The sequence below is a fragment of the Lissotriton vulgaris genome, chromosome 1_1, assembly GCF_964263255.1.
Source record: "Lissotriton vulgaris chromosome 1_1, aLisVul1.2, whole genome shotgun sequence".
Lineage (NCBI taxonomy): Eukaryota > Metazoa > Chordata > Amphibia > Caudata > Salamandridae > Lissotriton > Lissotriton vulgaris.
Genome location: NC_141685.1, coordinates 154,271,899 through 154,288,844, shown reverse-complemented (window position 1 = coordinate 154,288,844; position 16,946 = coordinate 154,271,899). Strand labels below are relative to the sequence as shown.

General features: G+C 44.0%; 1 protein-coding gene across 1 annotated transcript; it reads left to right on the top strand.

The window, feature by feature from the left end:
- The first annotated feature begins 868 nt into the window (after window positions 1-868).
- LOC147737911 (uncharacterized) lies at window positions 869-3,559 on the top strand. The gene is made up of 2 exons (XM_086935565.1): window positions 869-2,835; window positions 3,004-3,559. The coding sequence occupies exons 1-2, from the start codon at window positions 1,541-1,543 to the stop codon at window positions 3,557-3,559; spliced, it is 1,851 nt and encodes a 616-aa protein (XP_086791691.1). The 5' UTR covers window positions 869-1,540.
- The last annotated feature ends 13,387 nt before the right edge of the window (window positions 3,560-16,946 follow it).

The window sequence follows — 16,946 nt, the reverse complement described above, 5'->3', positions numbered from 1 at the left end:
GAATACATTTGAGAACAGGCCCCTCCTTGTGTGGAGGGCAGCAGAGATGTAGGAGATATGGACAGAGCAGTTTGACTTAAGAGATGTTTTTAAGATTATTTCGGGTGCTGAGCAAGATCCAGAGGTGAAAGGGTGCTAACAGGCTTTGGCTTTGGAGCACCATCTGTGCTCTTTCTATGCTTATGCAGCACAGCTCTCAACTAGTGGGCCACCAGGCTGTTGTGCTATCTCAAGCTCTAAAGTTAGAGGTGGGCAAACTAAACAACAGAGCAGCCCAGCTCAATCTCCTCGTCCAGCTGGGAATTCCCACCCCGGTGGATAATACTGACAAACGTAAAAATATTTGAGAGAAGTAAAACCACAAAGTAAATACAATCATGAAACTGCTGCTCTACTGCATATTATGGGTGCAGTGGATGAAGCCAGGCATCTCTGCGAGCAGCAATATTTGATTTATGGCGCAACATCCTGATGTCCACCCTTCTGTCTTGAGTCTTCCTGATCCATCTCTTACTCAAAGAGCTGTTCTTGTTTTACAAAACCTTGACCATATGCATCTACCTAAAGCTGTAACTAGTGTATGAGTTCTATGCGAGCACCCTTTTTTTAGTAATTTACTCATGAACACCTTTGCTGAAATAAGTAAGATGTGACATATTCAAAGCAGCTTTTATGTAAATTTCTGTATATGGTTAAATATGCCTTCATAAATTTCAAAAAAGGTAATCAAGAGATATTTATGCAATCAATAAAAAATTGTGTATGCACATTCCGTTATGTTTCCCTTTAAGTAATTTTAAATCTTTTTACATCTGACAGAAAACAATCTTTGATTGTCCAAAATGTTTCAAAATAAGGAAGATAACACTGTAAATCTGCCAAGACGAAGTCCGAAATATTGAGTTCCAGTATTCAGGAAATCATAAGTGCCGTCAGAGCCAGCCGGACCCAAACATAAACTGAGACATCCTGAAAGAAGGGACAAGGGACATGAGAAATTCAGTGATTCCACGAGTCTCAGCTGTGCATCTCCATGCCTCAAAACGAAGAAATAACCTCTAGAAAATTAAGACATCACTGATAAACCTCCTCTTGTGTAAACATGTCCAATAACAGCTTTGATCATGAGGTCAGTATGAGGTGGTTACAGCAGTGCTCTGCTTCCTTAAATAATACCAGGCCACCATTCTGTGCTAAAGGTGCATTGCAAACTGTTTCAGAACAATACACAGCAACCATTGAAAAGCGCAACGGAGTGGCGTCAGACAAGTGAAGGTTAAAAGAAATAGGGGTTCTGCTGTCTAAAATAGAGAGCACTGTCCCAGTGTGCACCGACCAGAAGGACATGGAATCTTTACCCACAAGCATGCAGAACCATTATCCAGTCTAAAGACACAATCGCCCACGAAGAAGCCTTACACACTTTATGAGATTTGAAAGTAGTTGGTGACCATTACACTTTATTCTTTAATCTGAAAACAAATGTGCAAAATACGACTCATACAGGGAATGCAAGAATAACACAAGTGCTTTATCAGTCATGTTGGCCCTTCAGGAAGTACAGTCAATGGATGTAAACAAGTATATACCAGAGCCAGAGACACTAACCAAGAGAGAAGTCTCAGACACATGCAGTGAGGGCTTTAGTTTGTCATCAATATTAAAACCCCATCAGCAAACACACACAGGGAAAACACAATTCAAATGCACTGAATGTGTAAAGAGCTTTATTCAGTTATCAGGCCTACAAAGACATCAACGAACACACACAAGGGAAATACCATACCATTGCAGTGAATGTATGAAGAGCTTTAGCCAGCTATCAGGACTCCGGACACATCAGCAAACACACGCAGGGGAAAAACCATATAATTGCACTGAATGTGTGAAGAGGTTTAATCAATTATCACACCTAAAACAGCATCAGCGAATACACACTGGGGAAAAACCATTCCAGTGCAGTGAATGTGAAAGTAGTTTTAGTGATTCATCAACATTAAGGAAACATCTGAGAACACACACAGGGAACAAACCATTCAATTGCAATGAATGTGGGAAGAGCTTTATATATTTATCAGGACTAAAACGGCATCAGAGAACACACACAGGGGGAAAACCATTCCAGTGCAGTGAATGTGAAAGTAGTTTTAGTGAATCTTCAACATTACGGAATCATCAGCAAATACTCACAGGGGAAAAACCATTCAAGTGCAGTGAATGTTTGAAGAGCTTTAGTCGATTATCAGACCTAAAATACCATCTGAGAACACATACAGTAGAAAAACCATATAATTGCACTGAATGTGTGAAGAGGTTTAGTCAATTATCACACCTAAAACAGCATCAGCGAACACACACTGGGGAAAAACCATTCCAGTGCAGTGAATGTGGAAAACGTTTTAGTGATTCATCAACATTAAGGAGACATCTGCGAACACACACAGGGGAAAAACCATTCAATTGCAATGAATGTGGTCAGAGCTTTATATATTTATTAGGACTAAAACGGCATCAGAGAACACACACAGGGGGAAAACCATTCCAGTGCAGTGAATGTGAAAGTAGTTTTAGTGAATCTTCAACATTAAGGATTCATCAGCGAATACACACAGGGGAAACACCATTCAAGTGCAGTGAATGTTTGAAGAGCTTTAGTCGATTATCAAAACTAAAATACCATCTGAGAACTCACACAGGAGAAAAACCATATAATTGCACTGAATGTGTGAAGAGGTTTAATCAAATATCACACCTAAAACAGCATCAGCGAACACACACTGGAGAAAAACCATTCCAGTGCAGTGAATGTGGAAGAAGTTTTAGTGATTCATCAACATTAAGAAAACATCTGCGAACACACACAGGGGAAAAACCATTTAAGTGCAGTGAATGTGGAAGAAGTTTTAGTAATTCAGCAACATTAAGGATTCATCAGAGAACACACACAGGGGAAAAACCATTTAAGTGCAGTTAATGTGGAAGAAGTTTTAGTAATTCAGCAACATTAAGGATTCATCAGCGAATACACACAGGGGAAAAACCATTCAAGTGCAGTGAATGTGAAAGTAGTTTTAGTCGATCTTCAACATTAAGGATTCATCAGCGAAGACACACAGGGGAAAAATCATTCAAGTGCAGTGAATGTGAAAGTAGTTTTAGTCGATCTTCAACATTAAGGATTCATCAGCGAAGACATACAGGGGAAAAACCATTTAAGTGCAGTGAATGTGTGAAGAGCTTTTATCAATCATCACACCTAAAACAGCATCAGAAAACACACACCGGGGAAAATCAATACCATTGCAGTGAATGTGAGAAGAGGTTTATTCGATTGTCAGACCTAAAACAGCATCAGAGAACACACACTGGGGAAAACCCATTCAAGTGCAATGCATGTGGGAAGAGCTTTATATATTTATCAAGACTAAAACGGCACCAGAGAACTCACACAGGGGAAAAATCAATCAAGTGCAGTGAATTTGAAAGTAGTTTTAGTGAATCTTCAACATTAAGGATTCATCAGCAAACACACACGGGAAAACACATTCAAGTGCAGTGAATGTCTGAAGAGCTTTAGTCGATTATCAGACCTAAAGCACCATCAAAGAACACACACAGGAGAAAAACCATATAATTGCAGAGAATGTTTGAAGAGGTTTAGTCGATTATCACAACTAAAACAGCATCAGAGAACACACACTAGGGAAAACCATATCATTGCCATGAATCTAGAAGTAATTTTAGTGAATCATCTACATTAAGAAAATATCAGCGAATACACACTGTAAAAACCATTCAAGTGCAAGGAATGTGACGATGGATATATATATATATATATATATATATATATATATATATATATATATATATATATATATATATATATATATATATCAGGTCCAAAACGGCATCAGAAAACACGCACAGGAATCATTCAAGTGCAGTGAATGTTGAAGTAGGTTTTATGAATATTCAATATTAAGTACTGATCAGCGAACACACATGGGAAAAGCCATGTCATTGCAGTAAATGTGTGAAGATCTTTTGTCAACTTTCAAAGCTACAAAGACGTCAGCCTCTCTTCAGAAGAGTGCAGGATCAATAATGACGGTCGCAGAGCTCCAGCTGTGTGATAGCCAGGCCGAGCACACTTCAGAAGAATGCAGGATCAATTATGAAGGTCACAGAGCTGCAGCTGTGTGATAGCCAGGCCGAGCACACTTCAGAAGAGTGCAGGATCAATTATGAAGGTCACAGAGCTCCAGCTGTGAGATAGCCAGGCCGAGCACACTTCAGAAGAGTGCAGGATCAATTATGAAGGTCTAAGAGCTGCAGCTGTGTGATAGCCAGGCCGAGCACACTTCAGAAGAATGCAGGATCAATAATGAAGGTCACGGAGCTCCAGCTGTGTCATAGCCAGGCCGAGCACACTTCAGAGGAGTGCAGGATCAATTATGAAGGTCTAAGAGCTGCAGCTGTGTGATAGCCAGGCCAAGCACACTTCAGAAGAATGCAGGATCAATAATGAAGGTCACGGAGCTGCAGCTGTGTGATAGCCAGGCCAAGCACACTTCAGAAGAGTGCAGGATCAATAATGAAGGTCACAGAGCTGCAGCTGTGTGATCACCAGGCCGAGCACACTTCAGAAGAATGCAGGATCAATTATGAAGGTCTAAGAGCTGCAGCTGTGTGATAGCCAGGCCGAGCACACTCCAGAAGAGTGCAGGATCAATAATGAAGGTCGCAGAGCTGCCGCAGCTGTGTGATAGCCAGGCCGAGCACACTTCAGGAGAGTGAAGGATCAATAATGAAGGTCGCAGAGCTGCCGCAGCTGTGTGATAGCCAGGCCAAGCACACTTCAGAAGAATGCAGGATCAATAATGAAGGTCACGGAGCTGCAGCTGTGTGATAGCCAGGCCAAGCACACTTCAGAAGAGTGCAGGATCAATAATGAAGGTCACAGAGCTGCAGCGGTGTGATAGCCAGGCCGAGCACACTTCAGAAGAATGCAGGATCAATAATGAAGGTCACGGAGCTGCAGCTGTGTGATAGCCAGGCCGAGTACTTCACTTCAGAAGAGTGCAGGATCAAAAAAAGAAAATAGAAAAAAGTTTATTGTTTAGTTAAACCATAACAATTTTAAGGCTAATAACAAATGCGAGAAAGACCAATATTATAGCAAAATACATTAAAAAAGAATTAAACATACAATCTCTTCTTCTCTTCATGATGTTTCTAAAAATCATTGTTAATAAAAGTTCTGTGCAGAGTGGTAGTCCATTTTTTGTTCCTCGTTGCCGTATTTAGCACAGCTTTTTAAATGCTGTGAGAAATGTAATCAGTCTACCTTTCAATGGTGGATCTGAGGGATTTAGGCACGCCATTATTGCAGCTCTACAGAATCTAATGCTTCTGTCTTTAAAGCTTGATTTTAGGATCCTAACTCGTTCTTTATACAGATTCTTGCATATGCAAATTACATGGATAAAATCTTCTTTGTGAAAGTTGCACAGCCGACATGATTTAGAGCCTGTATGCACCCAAACAGGCTGGTCAGCCAAGGATGGTAGTGACCCAAAGCGTAATGCCAGAAGTTGTTTTTTTACATTAATTGAAAATGTTTTGCTCAGATATACCGCCGGTGCAAGGGACTTATAGTTGTTTATCACCAACCAAGCGTGCGACCTTGATCTAAAAATATTTTTATCCAATGTTGACGAATGGATTTTTGAAACTTTGTTTATAGCTTGTTTGAAAGATTGGTATGGCAGATTTTTATTCCATAATTCCTTTGTACCTGTAGTTAAAAGGGATTTGCATAGGTACTGACTAAAAAGGGAGGTTTTGACCACAGGGCTTCATTTATTTCTGATGTAGCTACATTTTGCTTCAGGCGATACCAAGTTTTCACTGTCGCGTACATTCTGCCTATGTCTTCATTTATTAGGCCGAATTCAAGGCAAACCTGGGCTAGAGAGGCAGGTGGGGCGCTAGGCTCTGATCAAAAGAAGCATTATGCTGATAACGGTGCTTTGTTTTAAGCTGAAAATAATGAGCGTCAGTAAGCTGCTCTCCAATGGGCCATCATGAACATGTTTCGTTCGTTATATCCTAGCTACGAGTATATCCGGTAAAGGAGCTCCTTGGTTTACGCCAGCCTTAAGGGAAACAAAAAGAAAGCTCAGAGCTCTAGAAAGAGTATGGAGGAAAACCAAACAGGACACTGACAGGAAACGCTATAAAGCTTCCCTTCAACAATATAAAAACCTGATGACCCAAGCAAAAGCGGACCACTTCGAGTCCCGCCTAAGTCAGGCAGTGAATATTCAGAAAGAGACCTTTAAAATATTGGCAGAGTTGAGCAAAAAAACCGACAATTCTAGGGCTCCTATTGACTGCAACACCTTTCAGGCCTACTTTTTAGAGAAGGTGAAGCTCATCATCCAGGAGATAAAGATTGGGGTGGGATTAGGGACTGCTATAACATCAGCATCTGAGATCGTGACCGACTGCTCCCTTGAAATATTCCCAGAGATGGATGCATTGATCCTAGAACAACTGATGAGGAAAATCAAATCTGGTTCCCCAGCTGACCCGTGCCCACCTGAGATCTTCCGTGTGGCGCGCCCCTTGCTGGAGGAGCGTATCATCTCCCTCCTCAATAGATCTTTAGACACGGGGTACCTACCGGCTGAGCTGAAGGAGGCGCGTGTAAGACCTCTATTGAAAAAGCCTGGATCAGATCCGGCGGTGTTAAAGAACTACAGACCTATTTCCCAGTTGCCCTTCCTTTCTAAAGTTCTTGAGCAGCATATGCTAAAGTCCCTGTCCCTCTATTTGGAAACTCATCATCTACTCCACGAGCGACAGGCAGGTTTTCGTGCTCATCACAGCACCGAGTTGGTGATGCTATTGGTGTTGGATGAGCTAAGAGGCATGGCTGACTGCAAGAAACCGAGCGCCCTGATTTTGCTGGACCTATCAGCGGCGTTCGATACTGTCAGCCATGCCTTGCTTTTGGACAGATTGAGGGACTTTGGGATTAAGGGCCAGGTCTTTCAATGGTTGCAATCATTCCTTACAGGAAGGACCCAAAAGATACAACTGGGGGACGAAACATCTGAGGTGGGGATTTTAGAGTGCGGGGTGTCACAGGGGTCCGCCCTGTCCCCGCTTCTATTTAACCTCTACCTGCAACCATTGATTGCTTCTCTGGCCACTATGGGCTGTAAAGTCTATAACTACGCGGACGACACGCAACTGCTGCTAAGTGTCGATGACACCACGGCCGCGCAACTCCAAGCTCAGAACATCTTGCGGTTCACAGTGCAATGGATGACAGATAATCTGTTAAAAATCAACCCTGACAAGACCGAGGTACTAGTGATTCCATCTACTGCCTCACCTTGGTGTGATCTCTATTGGCCTACAGAGCTGGGCCCGGCTCCAAAACCAAGCTCATCTGTAAAGAGCCTGGGGATCAAACTGGATGATGATCTGTCAATGGCCCCTCAGATCTCTGCGGTTGTGGGAAGTTGCACGAACATCATTAGGCAACTGCGGAAGTTAACTCCTGTCCTCTCACAATCCATGAGTCGATCAATAGTAGCGGCCACCATCATCTCCAGAATTGATTACGGGAATGCCCTGTACCTTGGCTTACCAAAAACTCTGACCAGTAGACTCCAGGTCATAATGAATGACGCTGCCCGGTTGATTTTCAGATTACCGAGGAGATCTAAAGCTACTCCCCTACTACAAAGCTTGCACTGGCTCCCCATTAAAGAAAGAGTGGAATTTAAGAATTTATGCACGGCCCATAGGGCAATCTATGGAAAAGCCCCAACTTACATCAAAGATCGTCTGCAACTTTATTGCCCTACGAGAACACTTCGATCCTCAGACTCCCAACTACTGGTCTGCCCCCGCTACAGGCTAGTGACCAAGGGAGGGAGAGCCTTCTCAGTGCTAGTCCCTCAGTTATGGAACAGGTTGCCGGAGGCACTGCGTCGGGAAGGGAACCTACTACGATTCAGGAAGAGCCTAAAAACATTCTTGTTCAGAAAAAGCATGAGCACAGTATAATCCAGCTTCCATCTTGCTAAGTTATTGTTTACTACCATCTTTCCTGGCGCTTAGAGGCCTGCAGGTGATTAGGCGCGCTATAAAATCCCATTAACAATAACAATAACAATATGTCAAAAGGGACGGAACTCCAAATGTTCTTCAAAACCCCCACCCCCACTTCAAATAAACACACTGTGGGTACTTGTACCTGTTATTGTTGTAATCGAATCTAGGACCCTAGTGTAATTGTCCTGATTCATGCCCTTATACAGGTATACTTTATCAGACCCTTATATAGGCATAGAAATCATTACCATATTTAGGCCTGAACCATACAGCCCAAATACGGAACGGCTACTTCCACTAAGTTCCGAGAATCAACAACGATTTCTTGGAAAAACCAGCCTTCAGCAGCTAGGGACTTCCCCCTGCTTGAATATTAAGTTATCCAAGAAATCCTGGAGATTTCGAGGAATTGGGTCTTCGAATGACGTTATTAAGTCCAATGTTACGTCAAACTCAGCACCTTCAAGGTATACATATGCCTATATTTGCCCAGACAAACACACAGTGGTTTTGGAGCAGATTGACTAACTACTTGCCCGACGCCCTGCAGCTGCAAGTGCCGAAGGAAGCGACCCTCCAGCAGACGCACTGAGAGACGCTGTCTTTTCTCTGGCTGAGAAATCCAGCTCCAGTGTTTCCGGACTACCCTTGCGGGTATCTGTGAAATCGAGTCCTGAGAGAGAGATACAAGACCTCCTTCATTCTAAACCAAGGTACAGAGCTGATTAGACCCTAAGAGAATTCTTGCTTAGATTCTTGGCAAAGAAATACTAAACTTAAAGTACTCCTCACTTACTCCTTCCCTAGTGCGAGGCTTAGGTCAGGTACACCGGGGTAGGCGTATTTTAGAAACACCAGTTGTGTACTTTTAGCCATTCTTTTATCACTGTATGTATTTTATATATTTTAGTCAATTTATGGCATAGAAACCATACCATGCTTTTACAGTACTACTTTATAATACTGTTCGTATTATATGCCCTGTACTTTATAACCAGTATTGCTATTGGAGCAGTTCATTTCTTATGCTTTAGAAAGAAGACTGTTCAATAAATACTTTATATAGAAAACGCCTGTCTCTCTATTTTCTCAGCACCTCTGGTGAAACGAAGCATGCACGATTGACTGAGTGAAATAGTTATCTATTGTTTCCGCGACTCTAGAGATTGATTTCTTATTTCATGGGAAACAAAGTTGTCATGTTTATGCGGTTGTCAGAAACTAATCCCTTCTTGTGAATTTGAGAAAGTTTCTAGTGACCTCTGAGCTAGCTGGCACTCACAATTAACTTTAATATATTCGGTAGAGATCTAGTAGACCTCAGTCCTACGTCTAACCTACAGTATATATTATTCCAATGAGCAGAGCCTATTGGGAATATAGGAACTACACTACATTATTAGAACATTGGAATGTTGGGAGCTCCATGGAAGCAGCTCCGGGCTTGTAATTGCTGGTATAAGTCTGGAGCTCCAACATTCCAATGTTTGTCTTCATGTTTTTATCTTTTTAATTTAATACATTCTACCCTTAGTGGGTGGAATATTCCAATAGCCTTATAGCCCTTCTGCCTTTGGATATACCGCTTGTTAAAGGCCCTGAAACCGTTATAGACCCGAGACGTAGTCCCTCGGCAGCGGGCCATAAGGCTATATTAAAGCCTGCCTGACCAGAATAGTATGTTTGCCAATCATGTGTTTGATTGCATTCTTAAAACAGTACTTAACTGCAATGTTTAAATAAGTCTAGACATACTTAAACATTGTCAATTGAATAGAATAATCGTGAAAAATTCTGAGGGGAGCCCGGCGATCGCTGTGGGGTTGGGGGCGTGGCATTAAAAGGTTTTAAGACCACCGGTCTAGGGTGTTCCTCATCGGAGAGGTGTGAGGGGCCTGATGTAACACTGTTGGTTGGTCAAATCTCAAAGGAGAGGGCACAGAGACTCAAAGCCGATGGATTTCAATGTCAAACCTGTTCATCACCACTTAATCATCCTCACAATCGCAATAAGTGACTGGATCAGGCCCCCTCCAATCATGTCCAGATGGGCTGCTGGCTGAGTATATTCAGCACAGGTTTGGAAATCAAGGTTTGAGATGTAAAACATGAAAGTAATAGAAACATGTACACTTTACAAAGGAACGATGATGGTGATGCCAAGCCATATGTGCCACTGTTAGTACTGCTAGCAAGAGTGTGTACATGTATCTGCTAACTGCGCCGCTCCATGGCCAAGGCCAAGTGATGGGCTCTTTTTCAAGTCTGAGATGTTTATTAGGTCCTTGAGTAGATCTGATTTAATGGAGACTGTCTTAGAGGCGAAGAAGGAGGCAAATTCATCACAGTTGGGAAGAGAGAGTGGGCTGGCGTTGAGGATATTAGCTAGGCTCTTAGTTTGTGCTTTGATAAGATCGAATAGCTTTTTGGGGCGGTTCTTGGCTGGGTCTAGCTGAGACCTGAAGAAATCGGTTTTGGATTTTCTGATCTTTCTAAAATAGGCGTTTCTGGAAGTTCTTAGAAGTTTGAGGAGGTCGGCTGAGGGTGTAGCTCTCCAGCGTCGTTCAATTACTCTAAGCGAGCGTCTGTCAACATTCAGTCTCACATCATACCATGGTTTTGAGTCTTTGCGGATGTTCTTTCCAGTTGCAATGAGGCCATTTTGTCTAGCAGGTTGTTCATGGAGTGAATAGCCCTAAAGTTGTAGGGTGCTTCATAGGGTTAGCATTAGAGTTGGAATAGGAATGTCCCCTGTATTTATTTCGGAGTTTCATTAAGCTCGCACTCGACCCAGAGGTATCGGGATCATAGTGCTTTATATGAGCCCCAGTTGCATTACAGATCGACACATTCATTTTTGTTAGGCACGGGGATATTGAATGATTTGCCCAGAATCACAGGATGTCTCATGTGATGGATCGGAGTACTGTGCCTGAATGTAGCTAAACCACAACCCTTAAATGTACGAGATCAGCTTTGCTCAGTTTGACTTCTAATTATTATAGCACCGCTCCAGCATTTGACAGCTCAGAAAGCTATAAAAATGTGTGACTGCATTTCATTGCAGTGATGCAGACCACCACATTGAAATGCGTTAGTCTAACCACTGATGCGTGGTACTTGTCAGGCCTGTTCCCCTCAACGCAGGAATCCTTGCAATATGGTACAAGGCTGCCTGCGTTGACACTAGGCAGCTAAATGTAGCATCAGCACAGGGAGAAATGCATGGATGCACCGTATTCTTGTAAATACAGTACAGCCCTGTATTTCGGAAGTGGAGAGCGCGGCGTTAAGCCAAGGAGGCCAACACAGTGCTCCGCCACTTGATTGTAAATATGCCCCTTAATGTCAACAACCTGACCAATTTTATCAAGAGGCAGAAAGTCCTCTCATTTCAGAAGATACACCTTCTTGATGAATCATTGCTCCAGGACACACACCTGTCACCTATTGAACATGATAAACTCAGAAGGGATTGGATGAGTACGGTACTACATGCCAGCAGGATCCTGACTACCCTTACATACCCACCTACTCCTTTGGAACATGGGGAGAGTGGGTTGGACATCTTATTTTACAAATCCCTGGAGGTTTGGGACCCCCCCAGGGCAGATATATTTTTGCCAAGGTTCAGATGTTCAATGAGTCTTTGTGTGTGGGCTCTATCTGTGCCCCGGCGGCTGATCAAACTCCTGCTCTCCTTTGGGACAGTCAGGGTAATAATGAGGGGGGTGCTGGAATATGGCACCTTGACAAGTCCAGAAACCAAACGACCAGGCAGCCCCGAGACCGGTTCATCCTCTCTCACATTATTGATGATCATGCCTTGATGGATCCATGGTGGTTGGCGCACCTGAGGGACACAGAATATACTTTCACCTCCTGCGTCCATTGTAAACGTTTATGCCTTGATCCTCCCAAACAGTACCTCTGATCATGATCTTCTAGAACTCAACCATAAACTTTGACGGTTGCAAACCCCTCAGGCCCATTGGCGTATGCATACAGCACGGTATAACTTGAACAGTTAGAATCGCGAGTTGCTTCTGTTGCTGACTACCATTTTGCACTCTGCATCCTTTTAATTTTAATGCCTCTGTGATTTGTTACCTTTTAAAAAACTGTGGGAAATATTGCCTTTGAAATTTTTATATTTTACCTGTGTGTACTTGTGGGACTTTCATTTTTGCTGCCTCGTACTGGTGTGGCATCGTGAATGAATGAATGAATGAAAGAAAATTTATACCGCGCAACTAAAACCCGAAGGCATCAAGGCGCCTATAAAATAAATCTTAAAAGGCAGAGGCAAAACTACGGGTATGCTTTGGCAAATAGTCGTGACTTCAAAGCTTTCCTAAAGGACTGAAGAGTGGGAAGGGCCTTGATTTCAACGGGAAGAGCATTCCACATTTTAGGTGCCACTGTGGAAAAAGCTCTGCCACCCCATTTGGCTCTGCGAATGCATGGTACAGATAACAAAGATTTGTTAGCGGAGCGCAAATTCCTCGAGGGGCAATAGGGGGTCAAAAGAGCCCCAATCCCCACTGACCTATTTCTCGCTAGGGCACCAAAGGTAAGGCATAGGATTTTAAAAGAGATCCTGTCCTCAACAGGTAGCCAATGCAATGCCTTCCTAGCGGAGGTGGCCGATGCACGTTTGGGTAGATCCAACACAAACTTAGCTGCCGCATTTTGGACCAGTTGAAGGCGCTGCAGCATCCCCTTGCTGAGACCTGCATACAGCGCATTACAATAGTCAAGTTGGGAGCCAATAAGAGCAACCACGACCTGCTTTCTGGCCTGCTGGGATAAGTAGTGTTTGATTCTCCTCAAGATGTGAATTATGCCCCAACAGGTAGAGACTGTTCTGTTCACCTGCTGACGCATATTGAGGGAGGGCTCAATCAGAACTCCTAGGTTTTTTGCCAGAGCGGTAGGTACCGGACACGCTCCCAAAGAGGCAGGCCACCAATTAGCCGACCAGATGTCCTCTTTTCCCCCAAACACCAGAATCTCTGTCTTCTCCCCGTTCAATTTTAATGAACTGTAAGCCATCCATTTTGCGACTGCCTCTAAACAGGATCTAAAATTGGAGGCAGCCTCATTGACGGGCTGAGAGAGGGGGACCAGGATCTGGGTGTCATCGGCGTAGGAAACTACCTCCATTCCAAAAGATCTCATCAACCTGGCAAGTGGGGTCACATAGATGTTAAAGAGGGTTGGACTTAATGCCGACCCTTGGGGGACCCCACATTGCACAGACAGGGATGGAGATAGAAACTCCCCCAGCATAACTCTCTGTTCCCTCTGGTTTAGGAAGGAGGTCAGCAAATCAAGAGCGGACCCCTCCACTCCAATCTCCCTCAGGCGAGATGTTAACACCGAGGGAGAGAGGGTATCAAACGCAGCAGTGAGATCTAGCAGGATGAGGAGGGTGGTCTGGCCCCTATCAGCTCGAGTGCGGATATTATCCAGCACGATGGTGAGGGCCGACTCGGTGCTATGCTCCCTCCTAAATCCGTGCTGCGAGTGATCTAACAAGCCAGAGTTCTCCAGAAAGGCTGCAAGGTGCTTATTAAGATGTGTTTCAAGCATCTTTGCGGCAGAAGGGAGCAGCGAGATGGGGCGAAAGTTTTTAAATACCCCAGGGTCAAGTGTTGCCTTTTTGAGTAATGGTTTCACCACCGCCCTTTTCCATTGCTGAGGGAAGGTACCAAACCTCATTGCCCCATTCATGATCTCCAGGAGGGGAGGTAAAAGGGTCTCCTTACACTGCCAGAGAAGCGTGAGAGGGCAGGGATCTAAGGGGGAGCCTGATCTAGTCTTAGAAAGCAGGTCCTCTAGTTCCTGAGAAACGAGGGGAGGAAAGGATGCCAAGCGTCCCAAAGGAGCAGCCTCCACCGTGGATAGAGCAAGCTCAGCAGAACCAGAGGAGTCCGCAGTTCCGGCCTTCTGAAGCTCTAATGCCGAATACAAATCAGCAATCTTCGCCTGAAAGAAAGAGGCAATGTTGTTACACAACAGCTGAGAGCAAATAACCGGATCGGGAACCTGCAGGGTAGTCAGAGAGTCCACAATCTTAAAAAGCTCTTTAGGGGAGTAGAGCGAGATGGTACAATCAGTAAAGTATTGTTGCTTAGCTCTTATTATCTCCGCCTTATAGCCCCTCAATAAGGTTTTGTGGGCTTCTTTTTCCCTCAGGTCCCAGCTGGCCAACCAAAGACGCCCCTGCCTCCTGACTCCCTGCCTGAGAAGTCTTAAAGACTCTGAGAACCAGGGGGCCGACGGCTTTTTCCTGGCCGAGTATCGTAAACGGACCGGAGCAAGTTCGTCTAGAGCCACAGTGTTAGACCTAGGGAATCCTAGACTACATAGGGTAGCCTGGCACAGAGGGGAAACAGCTAACCTCCAAGGCTTTTGTGTAGTACTTACAGAACCCACTCACAATAACTCAGCGACTTACCACTAAAAATAAAGGACGCCACACCAGTTTAGAAAAATACCAGTACCTTTTATAAAAATATTCTCTAGGTATCTTCTTCTCTCTCCTTGAATCAAGTTAGTGTATACATTCAGTTCAATAGGAGTTTACACAATCAATTAGCAATATTCATTAGCTTCCTTATTTCAATGAAGATTAATGGTTATTACATTTCATTTGGAATCAATCACCAACAATGTCACCGGTGTCACTTGACCGCATAGATGATAGTACTGATGTTACTACCCGGTATATTAGTTCTCCGTGATAACCCATGCATAACCCAATGTTTACCTTTTACGTTCAACATTAGTACTTCAACAGGGGCTGGGAGTCGCTTCTGGTATTATACTAGGTGGAAGACAAAAGGTGTGAGTGACATTTTTTATGTATTGTATGTTTGTTTACTGTTCATTGTCCTGACGAAAGCTCCCCAGACCCGTGTGGGCCCTGTGAACTGAAACATGTCGACACTTTTCTGAGAAGATATGGTAGTTCAATAACTCAACTACCTACATATCACAATGGTTCTTAATAGTAGTGACTAGTTTCTTTACATTAAAATTTCCTTTTTGACTAGACACTATTTTTTAGCTCAGTTTTCCTTTTTTGATCTCTGGACACTTCTACATGCACCAGAAGTAGCCTCAGGTGAGGCAGGCATCCAGCACGTTAATCGCTGACCCAATGACTATGCCAGGACTCCTGATGGGGTGGAAAAAAGATATACCGCAACGATAATACCAGGAAGTCTATGAGGGTTTTCGATAAAAAACTAATGGTTTTGTAGAAACTAGTGTCCATTCCTCTTTGATTAATAGTATTCTACAGAGTCCACTCTCCTTGGAGTGACAGAAATGCTGCATCATAAAATTTACTTTAGTGCAGCCTTTGATACGGTTTCTCATACTGTACTCATTAAGGCCCTTCAATCGTCGGGTATCACCGGGGCAGCCTTAAACTGGCTTAGCTCTTTTCTCACTGGCCGCACATTCCACCACATCAAAATCAAAGCCTCGTCCCTCTCCTCACGGAGTCCCCCAGGGATCGATTCTCAGCCCTCTACTATTTAACATTTATGTTAAATCACTGGCGACTATGGTAGAGGAGTCCGGTCTGTCGCATTTTTTCTACGCCGACGATACCCAGATTCTCTTCTCTCTTTCACCAAGTAACACCACCCAGCCCTCTGCTCTTAGATCCGGCCTCTGTAAAGTTGTGACCTGGATGAATGCCAATTTTTTAAAGCTCAATGGCGATAAGACTGAGGTCCTGCTCCTGGGTAAAGATCGAGACCTCTGGGACCCCCAACATTGGCCACCTGAGATGGGTCCACTCCCTCAGCCATCCACCCATGTAGGTAACCTTGGCTTCATTGTGGATGACTCTCTCTCCATGCGACAGCAAGCCACCAAGGTTGCTGCCACATGTTTAACCATCTTGAAATGGTTGAGTAGGATTGTGTGGATGCTCCCATCTCACGCCCAGCGTACCGTAGTCCAGTCCCTTGTTATCTCTAGGCTGTACTATGGGAACATACTCTACTTGGGCGTTAACAAAGAGGTAATACGAAAACTACAGCGAGTTCAAAACTCTGCAGCTAGACTACTCTGCCGCGCTCCCAAATTTACTCCCACAGCCGGACTGCTGGCGGACCTCCACTGGCTGCCTGTGGCAAAGCGGGTCAAATTCAAAGCCCTAACCTACATGTTCCGCATTAAGCACTCACAGTCGCCCAGCTATTTGCAACTTTTAGTTTGCCCTTATGTTCCCTCCCGTAGTCTTTGATCCTCCACCCAAGAAAAACTTTGAATCCCAAAAATCAAACTTTCTCGCATGGGTGGGCGCTCTTTTGCCTACTTGGGCCCCGCCCTATGGAACACCCTGCCATTGCCCCTCCGTCTGCAACCTAATCTTCTTTCATTTCGCAGATCCTTGAAAACATGGCTTTTCAGCCAATAGACTGCTCTACTTCTCTGCTGTCCTTGTACAGTGCCGGGAAACCCTCTTGGGTAGGTGTGAGCTGATATACAAATTCAAAGTAATAATAAAGCCCCTGAAGACAAGCACAGATGGTACCAATATCTGAGCCAGTGCTTTTTTTTTTAATAGAGTTTTATATAGTGCGAACTTGACCCGAATAGGGTATCAGAGCGAATTACATAGCACCAGTTGCGTTACATTAGGACACATTCATTTTTGTTAGGCACGGGGAGATTAAGTGATTTACCCAGAATCACAGGATGTTCAGCGTCATTGTCGAGACTCAAACCCATTTCCCTAGGTTCGAGGTCGACCGCCCTAGCCGTTAGGCCAACTCCTCTCCCCTAAC

What these genes read in the sequence shown, in the direction of transcription:
- LOC147737911 (XM_086935565.1), top strand. Translation starts at nt 1,541, where the DNA reads ATGTTGGCCCTTCAGGAAGTACAGTCAATGGATGTAAACAAGTATATA. An exon ending in AGTTTTAGTGATTCATCAAC is followed by an intron (nt 2,836 to 3,003) that starts ATTAAGAAAACA and finishes TAATTCAGCAAC; the next exon opens with ATTAAGGATTCATCAGCGAA.